Genomic DNA, 20,119 nt, shown 5'->3' with positions numbered 1-20,119 from the left:
CAAAACTATGTTGGGGTTAGTACGTGCAAAACAACAAAAATTAACAGTAATCATTAACTACATAATGATCGCAATAGGAGAGTCTTAGATCAACACGAAATATTTTTTCACTGACCTGTAAAGCTTTACATAAAGCTGCATTAATGAATCGCCCTGGTGTAAAAAGACTCTGCAAATACATCTCCTGTTAGAACATGGAAGCAAGAATTAGCATCATTCTAAAAAAGATAAAATTTGGAAAAATTTGAATGAGGAATCCAACACATTAAAATCAAAGTCTGCATTTCTACTATGTGAATGTAGAAATTCTGCCCTCTGCACAGAGCAGAGGGGCGGAGCAGTCATATATTTTCACACTGAGTGAAGCCTCTAGCATTCTGAACCAACTGGATGTACTACACTGAGAATGCTGTGTTCCTTCGGAGCACTTCAGTGGGTCAGCTTGTCAAACGCCAATCTTAAAAGGGAAGAGTTCTTATCTAGGTTATTAGTCATAAACACCAGTAAGAGAACAATTAAACTAAGCTGGTTTCTACACCATCCACAAAAGGCCTCATTTATGGTTCACATATAAAAAGGAAAGGAACCAATAAGAACAGGCATTATATACATAAAAAACAAACAAGCGAAACTGCAATAAGCTCTAACAAGTGGGGACATGAAGTAGGGAGAACAAAATGGAAAGTCTCATATTGTCTAATTATTTTGATCAAATTTTATAAACCAGATTTGCCAATAAGCAGCAAATTTGGTTGACCTTCATTCAAATTTCCTTCCTTCCACTGAGGTTCTGAGGGACATTTATAAAATGACCAAAATGGAGAAAAACAAGAACTTTTAAAAATCAGCATGTGATTTTGACTTCTAGATCAAAGTTAAATGCCAATAAACTCTTTGGATTAAAAATAGAGCAATATTCAATTTCAGATACTCAAAATGGGTTTCCCAATCTTACAAAGAGTTAATGTCTCAGACCCAGAGCCCATAATCTTTAAGTTCATTTTAACAGTAAAGAATCAAGTTTTTTCGTTTACCTTGAGGATGTCCCTGAAACACAGGCAGCGTGGCCTGTTTTGTTCTCTACTGCATTGCCTTTTAAAGTTGTGTTCTTCATAGCATATACCTCTATCAGAATTTATTTTGTTTCTAGTTTTTATGCATCTATTCACACGGTTAGTATAGTGGACACCCATGGTCTGTGCCTGCCCAGAATCCATTTCCCTTTCTTTTACTAACAAACCCCTTATCTTTCTCTGAAGAATCACTCCTCCTACACCCACACCCAACTGAACTTCACCCTCCACAATAAGAAGGTCCAGGCTGGACATGTTTCTCATGCCAAGCCAGAATATTCTATTCCTTCTGATCAGAATGACCATGCCAGGCCAGGGTCAACTCCATGACCTAGAACAGAAGCGCTCTGCCCAACAATAAACCCAAAAAGGAGGGAAGCAGAATAGAGACAAAGGAGAGATGAAGCCCTAAAGGCATTATTCCAGCCATGGCTGAAACCAGGTAACTCTGAACTTCTCAGCAGCACAAGCCAATATGTTCAGCTTAAGGCAGTTTGAGGTGGGTTTCTTTCATCTGCAGCTTAAAGAGTTCTGCTAATACAACTGGTTCTTCTCAAACTGATGATCAGGGTAAATCATCTCCTTATATAAAACTTCAGTGTTGCTTACTCTGGGGTCTTGATCATCTCTGATGACGATTTCTTCCTCTGGCAGAGGCTGCATAAAAACTGGACTCCACTGACCTGCAACATTACTAGAGAGAGAAAAAAGTCCATCAGTCTACGTAAAGATGATGAATAAAAATGAAGCTTACGCGGTTAGCAGTATGTGGGCAGGAAGGGTCCCGCTGCTGAGCTCTGCAACTACTGCTTGATCAATTCTATTTTTTTCTGGCTGCAGCAGGCAACATGTGGAATTTCCTGACCAGGGATGAACCCATGCACCCTGCAATGACAGCATGAAATCTTAACCACTGGACCACCAGGAAGTCCTAGATCAATTCTATTTAAAATAGTTTCCAAAAAGAGAAACATATTCATAGCAGAGTCTGGATTATAGAGGTGTTCTTACTTCTCTTAATAGGCATCTTCCTGAATTAAAACTCTAAACACAAATCTACAAATAATAGCCAACTTTCATTCTACACTTACCATATGCTACACCTTCTGCAGGGTAATTCTGGATATACCTCATGTGTGTGCTTAGTCGCTCAGTCGTGTCCAACTCTTTGTGACCCCATGAACTGTAGCCTGCCAGGCTCCTCTGTCCGTGGGGATTCTTCAGGCCAGGATACTGGAGAGGGTAGCCTTTCCCTTCCCCAGGGGATCTTCCCAACCCAGGGATTGAACCCAGGTCTCCGGCATTGCAGGTGGATTCTTTACCATCTGAGCCACCAGGGATGTCCAAGAATACTGGAGTGGGTAGCCTATCCCTTCCCCAGGGGACGTTCCCAACTCAGGTCAAACTGAGGTCTCCTGCATTGAAGGCGAATTCTTTATCAGCTGAGCTACCAGGGAATCCCACACTTCATTTATACCTTATGATAATTCTTGGAAGGATACACTGCCCTCATTTTAAGATGTCGAAAGTGAGGTTTAGGGTATCTCACAGCTAGTAAGTTGGAGAACCAGATTTCAAACTCACCCGACACTGGATTCTTTGCTTTTTTAACCCACTCTGCCTGAATGCCATCTATGAGGAGTACGCTCTATTTTCTGAGGTGTGGTTCAGGGTCAACCTGGGGGCAACCACTCCTAGAATTCTTATCTAGAATATGGGTTTCATGAGGGACCCCTCGGGTACAATTATAGTTGACTCTTGAACAACATGGGGGATTTACAGGTGCTGACCCCCAAAAACCCAGGTATAGCTTATTCAAGCAACTGTAGATCCAACAGTAAGTACTATGAAAAAAATCGATGTATTGAGTGGACCCCACAGTTCAAAATCCATGCTGTTCAAGGGTCAACTGTAGTTCCAGGAGCATCAAAATAGGATCCAGGGAATCCTTCAGATGTTTCAGGAATTACACAAGTGTCTGACTCAAAACTGGTTCTTAAATGGGTTTTGTAACTGTTAAAAATCTTAAAATGAATATCATGTAAATAAAAATAACAGATATACCAAACATATCTAATATTAGAGATTATCAACATGTTAAATTGTGTTATAATTTTATATTCATAAAATACTGGTTTTGTTATATATACTGGAGTTCATTATCTTCGGAGGGGGGAAAAAAAAGGGTTTCCTGTTTAAAAAACAAAGTTTGAGAAGCACTGTTGTAGAATCTACTTTTTATCTTAGGGTGAGGACACTGAGACTTCAAAGGCGCTGCAGTGACTCTTGGAAGTTGTAGGTATCAGAAACGGCCTTTGCTTAAAAACAAAGGAAATGTGCAGATTACAAGTATTGGGGACCTTTCTCGCTCCCCAGCCTTCCTGGAGGCTGCCCTTGGCTGGGGGCATCCTGCATGTAAGGCAGGAAGACCATGAACATGAAAAAGTCGCTGGAGTTGCTCAACTCTAGGCTCCAACCCGTCATGAAAAGTGGAAAGTAGGTGCTGGGGTACGAGCAAACGCTGAAAACGATCAGACAAGGCAAAGCGAAACTGGCCATCCTTGCCAAGCACCCAGCCTCGGGGAAATGTGAAGTACAGTATTAGGCCATATTAGCTCGAACAGGCCTCCATCGCTATAGGAGTATTAACATGGAACTGGCAGAGCACGTGGAAAATACGAGAACTTGTACACTGGCTGTCACGGGTGCAGGGGAACGGGTCGTGCCAGAACAGGCTGGTAAAAAGTCAATCATGTACAACTTTTAATAAAACCACCCAGAGCTTGTTTGAAAAACAAACAAAAAAAGAAGTATTTTGGATATGTGCTGTCTCTCCCAATAAATATGGTATATATGCATATTTTTTTGTGTCATTCCAACTCTAAGAATCCTTTTTTTGTCCTAAAACCGTTAAGGTAAGAATGCAAAATGAAACAGAAGGTATGTCAGAAAACAGGCAAACCCAGGGTTGAATCCTTTAAATGCACACATTTGACTTTTGTCCTACACAAGGAGCTCCCTTCTTTTCTGAGTGTGACTGCCTGGGGCAAGGCAGGAGGACAGAGGAGAGGGACCCCTACTGTTCAAAGTTGATGTATTTCACAGCTGTCTGGTTCTCAGCGTCGTGCCACAGGGCCCAGATATCCGTGGAGGTTAAGGCAAAGTCAATCAGTGTCTCCTGGAAAGAAATGTAGGGAGGAAACAAACAAAAAGAGGTTAAAATAAGACCGAAAAGGTACTACTTTATGGTGAGTTACACTTATAAGCAGGAGACGTAAAAACATGAAAACTGAAGATGGTGCCGTGTGAACCGGGTGAAACCCAAATCAAATTTCGTGTGGACGAAGTTTCACTAAATATTCCACTTTAAGATTATAATCCCATCACAACAGGTAAGTTAGCCAGTACTTCTTTCCTGTACTTGTGTGATATGCAAAGCATGATTCAACCTACCTGAGAAGTGAACAGTGAGGAGATGTGATCTAGGCTATAGCGGTTATTCTCGGCGCTCACCAACTGGAAAACGCAGAACTGATAAAAAACAAGTTGCTAAGTTAATACTTGAAATAACCAACATGCCATTTTTCTAAGGAAGCAAGACTTATTAGCATTCAAAAACTTATTTTTAAAAAATATGTGTGATAAAATATAAGTAGCACTTCTTAACTATTTTTAACTGTGCAGCTTAGTAGTATTAAGTACATTTATACTTGTGCAACCAATCTCCAAAACTTTTTTTTGTTTTTCAAAACAGAAACCCTGTATTTGTTAAATCCCCCATTCCTCCCCCCACCCCTCCCACTGCCCAGCTCTGGGCAACCAGCATCCTATCTATCTCTAGGATCTTGACTCCTCGACATAATGGTACCTGTCTTTTAGGGTCTGTGTTTTCACTTAGGACAATATCCTCAAGGTTTACCCACGCTGCAGCATGTGTCGATTTCTTTCCTCTTAAAGTTGAATCATATTCCGTTTTATGTAAACACCACATCTTGTTCATCCACTCAGTCATCGATGGAGACTTAGGTTGCTTCCATTTTATGGCTATTGGGAATATTGTTGCTAATAATGTGGGTGTACAAATATCAAGACCCTACTTTGAATTCTTTTGGGTATATATCCAGAAGAGGAATTGCTTGATCATACGGAAATTGAAGAGTTGCCAAGCTGTACCCCATAGTGGCTGTAGCATTTTACATCCCCACCGGTAATGCAAAAGGGTTCCAATGTCTCCACATCCTCCTAACACTTGATATTTACTAATCCCCACTGCCATGGTAGCTATCCTTGGGTATGAAGTGGAATCTACGGTCAGAAACCTATTTTTAATGCTTTTACCAAAAATAATTTAAAACATACACATGATAAAAATCAACTCAAGTCAATCCTCACTACAAAAACCTACAAAATAATTCATGTTTCATATTTAACTCTACTGCCAAAACAAAAAAGATGTCAAACTCAAAAATAATATTTAATGAACATTATTTTAAATAATTTTTTTACAAAGAAAATATACGATAAACTAATAAGAGCCATGAAGATTCTATCCTGGTAACATAAGCAACTGTTCACAAGAAGCTTTAAAAAAAATACAGTGATTCCCTTTGAGAGAAAAATAGACTGGTATGAAGCATGAGAAAAATATGTAGTGGTCACATTCATTCCCGCCTCCAGCTACATTTCACAAGCTACATATCTCAAAGCACTACTGAGACATGAATCAACTTAGTAGGTCTCATCCAGCATTTAAGAGAAAAAAAAAGATTAAGAGTTTATCGGCTGATCACCCATGGTGAACACTTTCATGAAAACCGTTTTCTGTTACATGTCCATTGCCACATAAGGGTGTCCAGAGGGCAACGTAAACTATTTGTTGTATCTTCCAGCCAAAAAGTTGGAAGAATGCTGGTCTAGTGCAGCGCTTCTCAAACCACCTGTGGTAAAGGAACGCTTTTTTTTTTCTTTCATTTTTTAACCTGCTGCAGACTAATATTCTTTTTTTTTTGGGGGGGGTGCCCCACTGGGTGGCATGTGGGAATCCTAATCCCCCGAGCGGGGAGTGAACCTGCACGCTCTGCAGGGGAACCGTGGGGTCTTAAATCGCTGGGCCGCTAGAGAGTCCCTCAGAAAGACACTTTCATGACATACAGAAACCATGAATGTCTGTGGCAACGTCAAATCACTTATGCTTCTGTTCTCTCAGTTTCTATATTTATTTTACTGCAAACTAGTAACAGTTTGTGGCCCAGGACCATTCCACAGACCACATCACAGGTCTAAGGCACTTCTGTTTGAGATTTTCATTAGTGTCCTAGATGGAAACTATTATTGTTATTATGTAGTGGCTAAGTCCTGTCTGACTCTTTTTCAACCCCGTGGACTATAATCCACCAGGCTCCTCTGTCCATGGGATTTCCCAGGCAAGAATACTGGAGTGGGTTGCCATTTTTTCCTCCAGGGGATCTTCCAAACCCAAGGATCAAACCCATGTCTCCTACATTGCAGGTGGATTCTTAACCATTGAGCCCAAGGAAGCCCAGATGGAAATACATATGGCATAATATAACACCGAGGACATGATGCTGAGAATGATTAGATTAATGCACTTAACAGAATTAGTGTCCAAAGAACCAAAAGAAAACCAAGAAGAAACAAATGAAACTAACAGGGATGGATGTAAACTACTACAGAGATTAAAAAGACCAAACAGGGCTTCCTTGGTGGTCCAGTGGTTAAGAATCTGCTTTGCAATGCAAGGGACACCGGTTCGATCCCTGGTCCAGGAAGATCCTAGAGGCCTCTGATCAACGGCGACTGTGCTCCACGACAAGAGACGCCATCGCCACAAGAAGCCCACGCATCTGAACCAAGAACGGCCCCAACTCACCCCAGCTAAAAGAAAGCTGTTGTGCAGCAACAAAGACCCACCGCAACCAACAAATAAGTCTGTAAAAAACAACACCAAACTTCAAATGTGCAGGTTAGGGAGAAAAAAACATTCTGAAGAGCAGTTTTTGTTTAGAAAAAAAAAAAAAAAAAAGACCTCAACTTCATTATACTCTGAACAGGCACACCAGCATTACATGGCTGCTAAAAATGAAGTGTATCTGATTTTAGGCTTCATTAATAGAACCTTAATGCTTAAACCAAAGGAGGTAGTAGCTCTGCTCACTTTGACCCTAATCCTAGAATAACACATCCAATCTCAGTGTAATCTTTAGAGCAGAGATTCTCAAAATGTGGTCCACAGACACCTGGAGGTCCCCGAGACTAATCTCAGGGGGTCAGTGAGGTCAAAACTCTTCACAGTAATTCTACATCATTTGCCCTTTTCATCGTGTTAATATTTGCACTGATTATGCAAAAAAGCAAGAGTGGGTGACATTACTGATCTCCTAATGTCACAGTGGCACCAACCTGAATACTCTTTCATGATAAAAATTCAACAAGCTAGGAATAGACAGGAACTTCCTCAACACAAAAAATACACAGCTAACATCATACTCAGTGGTGAAACACCCGAAGCTTTCTCTCTTAAACTGGGAATAAGACAAGGGTGTCAACTCTTGTCACTTCTATCCAACACTATACTGGAGGATCTGTTCAAGGAAATTAAGACAAAAAAAGAAAAGGCACATAAATTGGAAAGGAAGTAATAAAACTATCTTTATTTGCAGATGTTGCCGTCCTATAAATAGGAAGTCCCAAGGATTCCACTATAACACTACTAGAACTAAAAAGAGTTCAGTATATATAAAATCAATATAAAAAAGTGAATTATATTTCTATAAACCTGCAATGAGGAACCTGAAATGAAGATAACTTCACTTACAATAGTATCAAAAGGAATAAAATACATAGGAATAAGTTGATTAAAAAACCCCTACAAAACCTGTATCATGAAAACTATAAAACATTAAATGGAAAAGCATCCCATGTTGATGAAGCAGAAACCTTAATACTGCTAAGATGGCGATGCTTTTCAGTATGATCTAGAGTTAACAAATCGCTATCAGAGTCTGCAAAGTAGCAATGAACATACATGTCGGTCTCTGGCTCCTGACACGGAGCTCCTAAAACACCTGCAATCTTCTGAGTGGTGACAGAGGTGCTAGGAGCATCTTTTGTTATAGTAGCTGGTCTTTGACCCTGGTTCCTGGCACAGACTCCTAAATCCCTGTGCATTTCCTGAGTGACAGGAACACCTTTTGCTCCAAGAGCTGACTCCTGGGTAGCTTCAGGATGGCAACTGGTCACCAGAAAGAGGAAGCCTGAATAGAATCTTGCAACTTTCAGCCCAGACCCCTATTTTCTAGAAAGGGAAGAAAGGCCACTGGCTTAATAATCCATCATGCCTATGTGATGAAGCCTCCTTAAAAACCCCTATCCCTATGGGATGTGGGGAGCGCCCAGGCTGGGGAACACATCCATGTGCCGGGACGGTGGTGCGCCTCAATGCCTCGAGACCCTTCTGGACCTTGCCCTACCTACATCTTCAGCATTTATTGTATAATAAAGCAGTAACTGCGAGTGTTGCCCTGAGTTCTGTGGGCCATTCTAACAAATTTCTGAGCCCAGGGAGAGGGTGGCATGAATCAAGAACCCACGGACTAATGACTTCTCTTGTGGTCCAGTGGTTGAGACTCTGAGCTTCCAGTGCAGGAGGCATGGGTTTGATCCCTGGTCAAGGAACTAAGACTCTGCTCGCGAGGCAGCTTGGCCAAAAAGGTAAAAAATGAAACAAAAAAAGAACCCAAGGGGCTAAGAAGAGTCTCTGTATCAGGCAGCAGCCTGGCTTCGGGCAATGAGCATGAGCAGGGAGAGGGGGCGTCCACCTATGTGGAAGGCCTGGGGCAGGGTGGAAACTCACGCAGGGCGAGGAGGGTTCACACAGAGAGACAGCCCACGCTGGAGACTAGAGCCCAAGGAGGCGAGGAGGGCGTCCACTGCACGGGGGTGGACCAGCGCAGTGTCAGTGCCGAGGGGGTGCGGAGGGCATCCACATGAAAGGGCACCCTGGAGAGGGATCGCTCTTGTTTAGTCGCTCAGTCGTGCCTGACTCATGGACTGCAGCACGCTGGGCTTCTCTGTCCTTCACTGTCTCCTGGAGTTTGCTGATGGTCTGGGACCCCAGAGCCCAACGGGAGTGAGGAGGGGACCCAGACAGATCAGCACCCAGCATGGGGATCAGAGCTCCAGTGGAGGGAGGACGACAAACCCGACCTCGCTGGGATGCCACTAGGATTAAATGGATGGTATGTGTGGTGTGTGAGTCCAGAGGAAGCACACAGTCCAAGGATTTGCTGTTAATGTACATAAAGGGCCCGGCACTGTGCCAAACACAATATCCAACAATCTATTTATTTGGCTGTGCCATAGGGCTTAGTTCTTGTTGCTCTCTGCCATAAGGGTGGTGTCATCTGCACATCTGAGGTTACTGATATTTCTCCCAGCAATCCTGATTCCAGCTTGGGCTTCATCCAGCCCAGTGTTTCTCATGATGTACTCTGCATATAAGTTAAATAAGCAGGGTGACAATATACAGCCTTGACGCACTCCTTTCCCGATTTGGTTCATTTGGACCAGTTCCAAATGAAACTGTTGTTCCATGTCCAGTTCTAACTGTTGTTTCTTGACCTGCATACAGATCTCTTAGGAGGCAGGTAAGGTAGTCTGGTATTCCCATCTTTTAAAGAATTTTCCACAGTCTGTTGTGATCCACACAGTCAAAGGCTTCAGTATAGTCAATAAAGCAGAAGTAGACGGTTTTTTTGGAACTCTCTTGCTTTTTCTATGAACCAATGGATGCTGGCAATTTGATCTCTGGTTCCTCTGTCTTTTTTAAAACCAGCCTGAACATCTGGAATTTCATGGTTCATGTACTGCTGAAGCCTGGCTTGGAGAATTTTCAGCATTACTTTACTAGCGTGTGAGATGAATGCAATTGTGTGGTAGTTTGAGCATTCTTTGGCATTGCCTTTCTTAGGGATTGGAACCAAAACCGACTTTTTCCAGTCCTATGGCCACTGCTGAGTTTTCCAAATTTGCTGGCATATTGAGTGCAGCACTTTCACATCGTCATCTTTTATGATTTGAAATAGCTCAGCTATTTCAACACCTCCACTAGCTTTGTTTATAGTGATGCTTCCTAAGGCCCATTTGACTTTGCATTCCAGGATGTCTGGCTCTAGGGAGTGATCACACCCTTGTGATTATCTGGGTCATGAAGATCTTTTTTGTACAGTTCTTCTGTGTATTCTTGCCAGCTTTTCTTAATATCTTCTGCTTCTGTTAGGTCCATACAGTTTCTGTCCATTATTGTGCCCATGTTTGCATGAAATGCTCCCTTGGTATGTCTAATCTTCTTGAAGAGATCTCTCATCTTCCCTATTCTATCGTTTTCCTCTATTTCTTTGCATTGATCACTGAAGAAAGCTTTCTTATATCTCTCCTTGCTATTCTTTGGAACTCTGCATTCAAATGGTTATATCTTTCCTTTTCTCCTTTGCCTTTAGCTTCTCTTCTTTTCTCAGCTATTTGTAAGGCCTTCTCAGATGACCATTATACCACTGTATTGTATCCTGAATACCTCATCGGCATGTAACAGTTAATGTTTGAATAATGAGCAAAATTATTTCACAAAATTAACTTCTACTGCACTACTTAACAACACCTACATCCCGTTCACAACTCCATTTTCTTCACTCAGACTTTCAAACTAGCTCTTTCTTGTTTGGTTTTGGTTAACCTTTGCTTCCATGGACTTCCCTTGTGGCTCAGCTGGTAGAGAATCCGCCTGCCATGTGGGAGACCTGAGTTAGTTCCCTGTGTTGGGAAGATCCCTGGAGAAGGGAAAGGCTATCCAGTCTAGTATTCTGGCCTAGAGAATTCCATGGACTGTACAGTCCACGGGGTTGCAAAGAGTCAGACACGACTGAGCGCCTTTCACTTCACTTTCCTTCCACGTTCCTCTAAACTCTCTACTTCCTTTCATCCTGAATTTTCCTTTAAGATCTTTCAATTCACATAGTAGCACAAAAAGTGGAAACATTTTTTTGTGTGGAAACAATGCAAGATACATCTAGAGGCTGATGTGAAGAGCTGAAGAGACTCGAGTCTGCAGCTACTGCTCCACGCCAGTACACGTAGAATAACTCCATACGTGTCTTATCTGTCTCATACCTGTCCTCGCTTTGGTGCATGCAGGTATACCCCCAGGTAGAGTCCCATGGAAGGGGAATAAGCAAGTCGCAATTTGTGTCCAGTCCCAGCAGTGAGCCGGAGATCTTTATTTACGGGGACAAACTCCAGCATGTCAGCCACCATCAGGCACATTTGGTCCTGTCAAGAAAAGATTTAGTAAGTGGTATTAAAGAACATTCAAGATAGAAAAAAAACTCCTTCCCTTTTTAAAGAATGCATATCCATCACATCTAGCACCGTATGTAATTTATCTGCTGAAGGGCCCTACAGGGTTTTTTTTTTTTTTTTTTTTTTTTTAAAGGGTTGAGATGAAAACATTTCTTTGCTCTGATAGATAAAATCAGTAGCTGTTTCATATTCAAAGGTTGAACACTATTTTACCAACTTGCATTTTATTTTTTAAAGTTTTTATCTTAAAAAAAGGTTTTGGCCACACTGTGTGGCATGTGGGACCCTAGTTCCCCAACCCCTGCACTGGGATCAAACACGCACCCCCTGCACTGGGAGCACAGAATCTTAAACACTGGACCACCGGCAGAAGCCTCTCAACTTGCATTTCAAAACCACATTTGTCCTGAACTGAAGAGTATACTTGGTATCACTTCAACGTTTCTGTAGGACTTAATTTTCCAAAATAAAAATACAAAAATTTAGGGGAGAAGTGTATGGAAAATAAAATTAAATGAAACTGTCTGAATCTGGAAATGGCCCATCATTTCCAAAGTAAGAGATCTGATCATCTTTACGAGAGGAAACAAGACTTATTTCAATTTCTCTACAATTCGCAATCCTATTTTAACTTACAGTAACTATCAATGTAGCATTTACCTTGTAAGACCACATTCGTAGTTTATGATCTTGACAGAGAGCAAAGATGAAGGCATTGTGCTCGACACAATGCACAGCAAGGCTCAGGGGACGATCTGAAGGCCCCTGGTCACCTCTGAAAACGGAAGGCTGAGCATTAGCGTTTTACTGGTGCCAATTACCCGATCCTTAGAGTTTGCAATTTAAGAGACTAAATAAAACTTTAAATGTACAATCTTAACGGAAGGAGCAAAAGTTTCTAGGCTGGGCTGTGGCAGCACACTTTCTATCTGGCTTATGTCCGGTTACTATAGACAGAATGCAGTATTGTGTAGACCCTTCTTCTTTCCAGCATAACGTTTATTTGTCTTGGAGTCAGACTGGAAGCATTAATTGCCGCTGACCAGGGCAAAAGCTCACACTCTTGGGCCCTCTGATTCACCGGCTAGAGACCACTCACCTGATAGCTGTGGGCATCCAGCCTATGAGCAGGCGCTGCATCACTGAGCTTTGTTTCAGCTCCACGACTGACACCACCCCTGCAAGATGGAAAACAAGCCAGTGATACCAAGGCACCCCGTGACCATACCTGGCGAAACCCAAAGACAAGAGCATGCAACCGTGAACAAGGAATTTATAATGGGTGAGCTTTCTATACCAAGGAAGTCTTAGGCTGTACCTTTTCCATAGATCTCTCCTAACTAAAATATTCTGAATCATTACTGGATCAATAGCAACAGCAGTTTTATATTCCAAGGGGAAATTTTTGCCATTCATAAATGGGAACCCATGTTGCTGCTCAGAAGCAGCACTTCATTCTTTCCAAAAGCAACAATCGGTAACTTTCCTGCGCTATGCACAATTCTAAATGCGAGAGATACAGCAGAAAATACAAGTGAAAACAGTCTTGTCCTCCTGGAACTTAACATTCCATTGAGAGGAAGGGAGAAGCAGACAGTTAACAAAGTAAACAGAACGCCATAAGCGGAGAAAAAGAAAACACAGAAGGGTGCAGTGAATGGGGGGAGGGGTGGTGTGCGTTACGATTTTAAAAAGTGGTCAGATCACCCACTGAGAAAGGACCTAAAGGAGTTGAGAGAATGAGCCACAATGGTAGCTGGGGACAGACTATTCCTACCAAAGCCTTGGAATCAAGATTGCCGGGAGAAATATCAGCAACGTCAGATATGCAGATGACACCACCCTTATGGCAGAAAGTGAAGAAGAGCCTCTTGATAAAGGTGAAAGAAGATAGTGAAAAAGCTGGCTTAAAATTCAACATTCAAAATACTAAGATCATGGCATCTGGTCCCACCACTTCATGGCAAACAGATGGGGAAACAATGGAAACAGCGACAGACTTTATTTTCTTGGGCTCCAGAATCACTGAGGTCAGTGACTAAAGCCATGAAGTTAAAAGACGTTTACTCCTTGGAAGAAAAGCTATGATCAACCTAGACAGCGTATTAAAAAGCAGAGACATTACTGTGCTGACAAAGATCTGTATAGTCAGAGCCATAGCTCTTCCAGCAGTCATGCATGGGTTTGCGAATGGAACATAAAGAAGGCAGAGCACTGAGGACTTTATGCTTTTTAACTGTGTTGGAGAAGACTCTTGAGAGCCCCTTGGATGATCAAAGGAGATCAAACCAGTCAATCCTAAAGGAAATCAATCCTGAATATTCATCAGAAGGACTGATGCTGAAACTGAAGCTCCAATCCTTTGGCCACCAGATGTGAAGAGCCGACTCACTGGAAAACCACCACCCTGATGCTGGGAAAGATTGAAGGCAGAAGGGGACAACAGAGGACGAGATGGTTGGACGGCATCACTGACTCAACGGAAATGAGTGTGAGCAAGCACCGGAAGATGGTGAAGGACTGGGAAGCCTGGTGCGATGCAGTCCATTGGGTCGCAGAGTCAGACACAACTGAGCGACTGAACACCACCAAAGCCCTTAGGCAGATGCACCTGGTATGTTCAAGGAACTGCCAGAAGACATGTGGCTGGTTTGGAGAAGGAGGGGAGAAAGAATGAGAAGATGCGGTTAGAGAGGCAGCGGGGCGTTGCCATAGGACGCTGGGTTTATTGGAGTGAGATGAAGAACAGCCCTGACCCGAGGGCTTCGAGCAGTGGAATGGCATGACTCAACGTAGGTTTTAAATGTCTTGGTCTGCCTGAGAAGTTTCTGCAGAGGGCTAAGGACAGATCTGGGAAGATAATTAGGAAGCAAATGCAATAGTTCAGGTAAGAGAAGGTGGTAACCTGGAGCATGGTAGCAGCACTGAGCTTCCTTGTTTCAGGTAAACTTATTTTAGTTACAGCACCTCAAACTGAAAATAGACATCAGTCAACTCATCCCTACTAAAGGCCTTAGAATAGGCCACCTTACAGCCACCTGTTTTCCTACATTCCAGTAAGCTGCAGTTTTCATTCACTGTATAAAATCCCACCCTCTTGGGAAAAACTGTAAAGTGCTAGGGACTCATTAGGCAAGCAATAATGAAGAACCATTTTAGGGTGGTTTGGAAGCAGTTCCTGCACTGGATAACAGCCTTGGACTTCTAACGTCCATCTTAATGCCAGTATTTGTTTAAAATTAAACCCATGCTGCATTCCCATTCTTACCAGGTATGTCATAAGGAGGTAGTTTAAGAACAAAGATTCCCCCAGAGGCAGATGGCAGAGCAAACAGAGCCTCCCCATCGTTGCTCAGCCAGGCTGCTGAGGTGGCAGAACCAGGGGAGAGGCCAGGCACTGATGGGATCGGCTGATAGTTGCAAGGATCCCTAAAATCAACTTTTCCAATGTCAGTGAATATTGACTGCATCTGACTTTCAATTGCCAACTCCTGTGGAGAAATGAAAAAGAAAAATCTGTTAAAATCAAAATAAACGAATTTTGCTCAGTTCCTCCCAATTGCTATCAATGTTTTTAAAGTAAAAAAATTGTTGAGTTGAAAAAGGAAGCTGTTCTTTTTAATGAAACTATTTTTGCAACTTAAAATGTATTTGATCATTTAAAATAGTAACTAGGAAAGTATGAGGCTTCCCCAGTGGCTCCTCAGTAAAGAATCTGCCTGCAGTGCAGGAGATGTGGGGTCGATCCCTGGGTGGAGAAGATCCCCTGGAGGTGGAAATGGCAACCCACTCCAGTATTCCTGCCTGGGCAACTCCATGGACAGAGGAGCCTGGCGGGCTATACTCCATAGGGTCGCAAAAGAGCCGATCATGACTTAGGGATAAACAATAACAGCATGAACGTGTGCTTGGTTAGGGCTAGCAAGGAATCTACCCTTCCTTCAATTCCAAAGGACACTGCTCTAATACTAAATTTGTGACTGAGTAACTTGAGAAATAAAGGACATTATACTTAACCAACTCACACTCCTATACATCCGGGAAGGGTGTGGTAAAAGCAACCTATGCACTGTCTGACTGGTTAATATCAAGATTATCACGTGATTCTGAGTCTCAGAGACATGAACTCCTCCGGGTAGAAGGACGCAGTTTTGGAATTTGAGGCGAACTGCATTATTCAACAGATTTATGTCCAATGACTCTTCCACCAGCTCCAATGTATCTCCAGAGGTTTTCCTATTAAAAAGAGACATTTGTAAAAAACAACAAAAAAAAGAGTTTACGCTTTTCTTTCTGATTGTTGCATGGAAATGTATGACAATAGTTTTCAGGTGAACTCTCCTAATTCAAAAATTTTGGATAAGCAAACTCAAATCAATTCTGCCATTCCAAACCACATTGTATAGTCTACAAAACACAGTATTATATACAATTCAACTATTATTATATGACTCTCTGTTAAATGGAGACATTTCCAAACTTGATAGTATGTTTAGAACAAAGTGTTAAGTTGCTTCAGTTAGTTCAGACTCTTTGCAACCCTATGGACTGCAGCCCTCCAGGCTCCACTGTTCCCGGGATTCTCCAGGCAAGAATACTGGAGTGGGTTGCCATGCCCTCCTCCAGGGGGGATCTTCCTGACCCAGGGATTGAACCCAGGTCTATTTTGTCTCCCCCATTGGCAGACACGTTCTTTACCACTAGCGCCACCTGGGAAACCTTTAGAACAATAGTCAATTCAATTAAACTCCACTAGGATGCAACCCACTCCAGTACTCCACTAGGATGCAACCCACTCCAGTACTCAAAATCCCATGGATGGGGGAGCCTAGTAGGCTACAGTCCATGGGGTAGCGAAGAGTCGGACATGACTGAGGGACTTCACTTTCACTTTTTCACTTTCATGCACTGGAGAAAGAAATGGCAACCCACTCCCGTATTCTTGCCTGGAGAATCCCAGGGACGGGAGCCTGGTGGGCTGCCGTCTATGGGGTCGCAGAGTCGGACACAACTGACATGACTTAGCAGCAACTTAGCAGCAGGATTAAAATCCACAGCACACACTCACACCTTATAGTGTAATGTGGCCTCTACATATAATTACTATAGCATCAAACTACGGTGATCTTATACATGTGGGTGTTTCCCTTCTAAAGCTTCCTCCTGCTAGGAAGCAGGGTAGACTCATCCTCACGTACAACTCTGCTATGTGGTAGCTTCGGAACCACAGACGGCACCATGCTGGGAGTGTCCTAACCAGCGCCACCTCATCTACCGCACCACCTGAATCTCCTCTCTGTGTCAGCGGGCTTCCGCCTCCGGGATCTAACGCCTCATGATCTGAGGTGGAGCTGATGTCACAGTAACCAAGGGCACAGCCGATGTAACATGCCGGAATCATTCTGAAACCGGTCCCCCACCCCAGGTCTGTGGGAAAACCGTCTTCCAGGCAACTGGCCCTTGGCGCCACGAAGCCTGCGGACCGCTGCTACAGGCGATCCCCTTTGGTTTACCAGCTCTGACTGGCAACAATTTCTAAATCTGTATCTTATTCAGCCCACACTCTCCACCCACCTGACTACTGCCTCAAACGTGCACTCACTGCCTCAAACGTGCACTCGTGTATCAGGGATCTCAAACTACACCTGTCCGAAACAGAATTCCTGGACCCAGCAAACCAGAAAAAACATCTGCTTCACCTGCACTTTTTTCCAACTCACGGATGGCGTCTCTATAACTTCCAGTTGCTCAAGCCAAAAAATATGGGGCTCACCCTTGAATTTTTTCTTTCAATATACCCTACATCTGATTCGATACTAAATTCTAACAAAATCACCTTTAAAATATATCCACTATTAGAACGTTTCTCACAGCCTCTAACAATACCAAACTCATTTTAAGCCATTGTCTTTTGTGTGGATTGTGGCACCAACCTCTAATTGGTCTCCCTGCTCCCACCCCTTCCTACTACACTCTGTTCTCAACACAGCAGACAAGCAATCTTTTAAAAACACTGTTATTCATAATACTTCTTCATTTAAAACCCTCCTCTCACTCAAAGTAAAAGTCACAGCCTTGAAATAACTGACAAAGCCCCAATCTGCCCCTTGGTTACCTTATTCCTCTATCCTTCATTCTCCCAAGAGGCAGACTTCTGGCCCTTTGCCATTCTTTGAAAACAACACAGAAGCTCCTGTCTCAGCATTTTTGCCCTTTTTCTTCGAAGGCTCTACCTGAAATCTCATCCCTTGGGTACCCTTATTTCCTCTGCTCAAATGTTAACTTATCACTGAGTCTTGCCCAACTACCCTATGTGAAATATTAAACGTAATAATTCCCCTTCTCCCTTCCCTGTTCTCCATCCCACGTATTACCTGATGAACTACTGTTTTTTGGGTTTACTGTTGTTGATCAGCTCCCTCTGAGAGCAAGGACTGTCTGCTCTGTTCCCTGCTATGTTCCTAGTCCCTAAACGTCCACTGGAACACATTGTGTGTGTGCAAAGTCACTTCAGTCTGACTCTTTGCAACCCAAAGCCCTACATAGCTTGCCAGGATCCTCTGTCCATGGGATTCTCCAGGCAAGAATATTGCAGTGGGTTGCCATGCCCTCCTCTAGGGGATTTTCCTGACCTAGGGATGGAACTTACATCTCTTGTGTCCCCTGTACTGGCAGGTGGATTCTTTAGCTCTAGCGTCAGAACATATTAGGCACTCAAAAATATTTCTGAAATCAATGAGATTTGCACCTCTAACATAGGTCTTTCTTCTGAGCCTATAAAGTTCAATGCCTACTTGACACTGTCAAAGAGCAACTACACAGACACTTTAATAGCACATCTAAAAGAATGACTTAACATCTGTCCAAAACCCACCTTCTATATCTCAGAAGATGGCAATCCTTCTGCAGGATATCTGGTCAGTCACACCAAAAGACAGGAACTTGTCCTTGCTCCCTCCTTTTCCCTACCATCCTTTATCCAATAGTCAGTCTATCACCTGGTCCTAATGAAGCTACCCTCTAAGTGTATCTCGAATCCATCTATTTCTGTTTTTCTAGCCACTCCCACAGCTGAGTCACCATGTCTTACTCTGTCCATCATAAAAGCAAACTGTTCTTTTGTATTTTACCCATCCATCCCAAATCTACTTTACACAAAGCAGACTGATTATTTTAAAATGTGATTTTGATCATGTTGCCAAGTCACTTCAGTCGTGTCCAACTCTGTGCGACCCCATAGATGGCAGCCCACCAGGCTCCCCTGTCCCTGGGATTCTCCAAGCAAGAACACTGGAGTGGGTTGCCATTTCCTTCTCCATTTGATCATGTTAGTAATCCTTTATAGACTTTCAGTGACTGCTCAACATACTCAGGATAAAATTCACATATCTTGGGGCTTCCCTGGTAGTCTAGTGGTTAAGAATCTGCTTGCCAACTCTTGGGACACCAGTTCGATCCCTGGCCTAGGAAGATTCCACATGCTATGCAGTACCTAAGCCCATGCTCTAGAGCCTGCGCTCTGCAACAAGAGAAGCCGCCGTAATGAGAAGCCCGTGCACCAGAACAAAGACCAAGCACAGCCTGAGGTCCTTCAAGATGAGTCCGGCCTAGCTACCTAGTCTCAGCATCTCTCACGTCCTTATCCATTTTGCCCATTTGCAGTTAAGCCGCATAGATCTTTAGTCAGTTCCTCAAACCTGTCAAATTCTTTTCACCTCATGGATTTTGGAGATAGTGATCCCACTTGCTCAAATGCCCTCTCCCGCAACACCTTGCCTGGCTAACCTTTCCCCCTTCCAATCTCAGGTGAAATGTGACTTACTTTAGGCCTTTCCAGCCCCACCAATAACACTTGGTCTTCCCATTAGCCTCTCAAAGCCCTATTCTTCTCCTCTGAGGCAAGAATGAAAAATCTGTATTGATATACCTATGTATGAACATTAGTTTAATGCCTTTTTCCTTCTCAAAACTGCCCCATGAAAGGTAGGTCCACTTCTCTTACACTGCCACACCCTGCATGATGAAAACGGTGATTGTTTTTGTTAGTCATTTTGTCCCCAGGACACCTATCAGTGCCTGACAAGTAAAGGCTCAAACATTCATAGAACGAAGGAAGCTTCATTCATAGAATGAATGTAAAGCACTACACACACATAATGGGCTCAGGTTTTAAAACTGGTCTTTGGGGCTTTAGCCCCTATGCTACATTTCTTCTGCTTTTAGTGTTGCCTGGTAGGGTACCTCTTCCAGAACTCTGGGTCTCCTTAATTATCCACTGATTAACACATAAACAGAAAGCAGGCTTTTTTTCTTTTCCTGTCTACAACCACTCGGAAAATGAATGACACCTTAGGGTCAGACACGCAAATTCAGCCGCCGAACGACCCGACCTTCCAGAGGGTTTGCCAAACACAGCACTCACCAATGAATGAATCTGTTCCTGGTGACGGAGAACAACTTGCCACTTTCCACATAGTAGAAGCCTCCCGCGCTCTCACCATATTTCACGGCTCCGGCCGCTGCATTTGCAGTTCCTGCAAAAGGTCAGTGGTCAGCCTGCACACGTGGTTCTCTGGGGATGACACGGACTGAGGTCGCTGAGAAAGCAGAGGAGGACGGACTGAGAGTCCATACAGAATGAAAGGGGAGGAAAGAGGAGGCAGCAGGACACT

The 20,119-nt window shown here is 43.1% G+C and overlaps 1 protein-coding gene across 1 annotated transcript in view; it reads right to left on the bottom strand.

The window, feature by feature from the left end:
• NUP160 (nucleoporin 160) overlaps positions 1 to 20,119 on the bottom strand; it is a 43,639-nt gene that overhangs the window by 23,273 nt on the left and 247 nt on the right. Inside the window, exons 2-11 of the mRNA XM_005909819.3 lie at positions 19,870 to 19,981; positions 15,473 to 15,683; positions 14,716 to 14,938; positions 12,547 to 12,625; positions 12,108 to 12,222; positions 11,259 to 11,417; positions 4,527 to 4,604; positions 4,154 to 4,251; positions 1,683 to 1,767; positions 116 to 184 (exon numbers count right to left, since the gene is read on the bottom strand). Of these exons, the coding sequence (XP_005909881.2) occupies positions 116 to 184; positions 1,683 to 1,767; positions 4,154 to 4,251; positions 4,527 to 4,604; positions 11,259 to 11,417; positions 12,108 to 12,222; positions 12,547 to 12,625; positions 14,716 to 14,938; positions 15,473 to 15,683; positions 19,870 to 19,981 (1,229 nt within the window). The remainder of the gene's footprint in view (positions 1 to 115; positions 185 to 1,682; positions 1,768 to 4,153; positions 4,252 to 4,526; positions 4,605 to 11,258; positions 11,418 to 12,107; positions 12,223 to 12,546; positions 12,626 to 14,715; positions 14,939 to 15,472; positions 15,684 to 19,869; positions 19,982 to 20,119) is intronic.

Source organism: Bos mutus, chromosome 15 (genome assembly GCF_027580195.1).
Source record: "Bos mutus isolate GX-2022 chromosome 15, NWIPB_WYAK_1.1, whole genome shotgun sequence".
Taxonomy (NCBI): domain Eukaryota; kingdom Metazoa; phylum Chordata; class Mammalia; order Artiodactyla; family Bovidae; genus Bos; species Bos mutus.
This window is presented reverse-complemented; position numbering and strand designations above follow the sequence as displayed.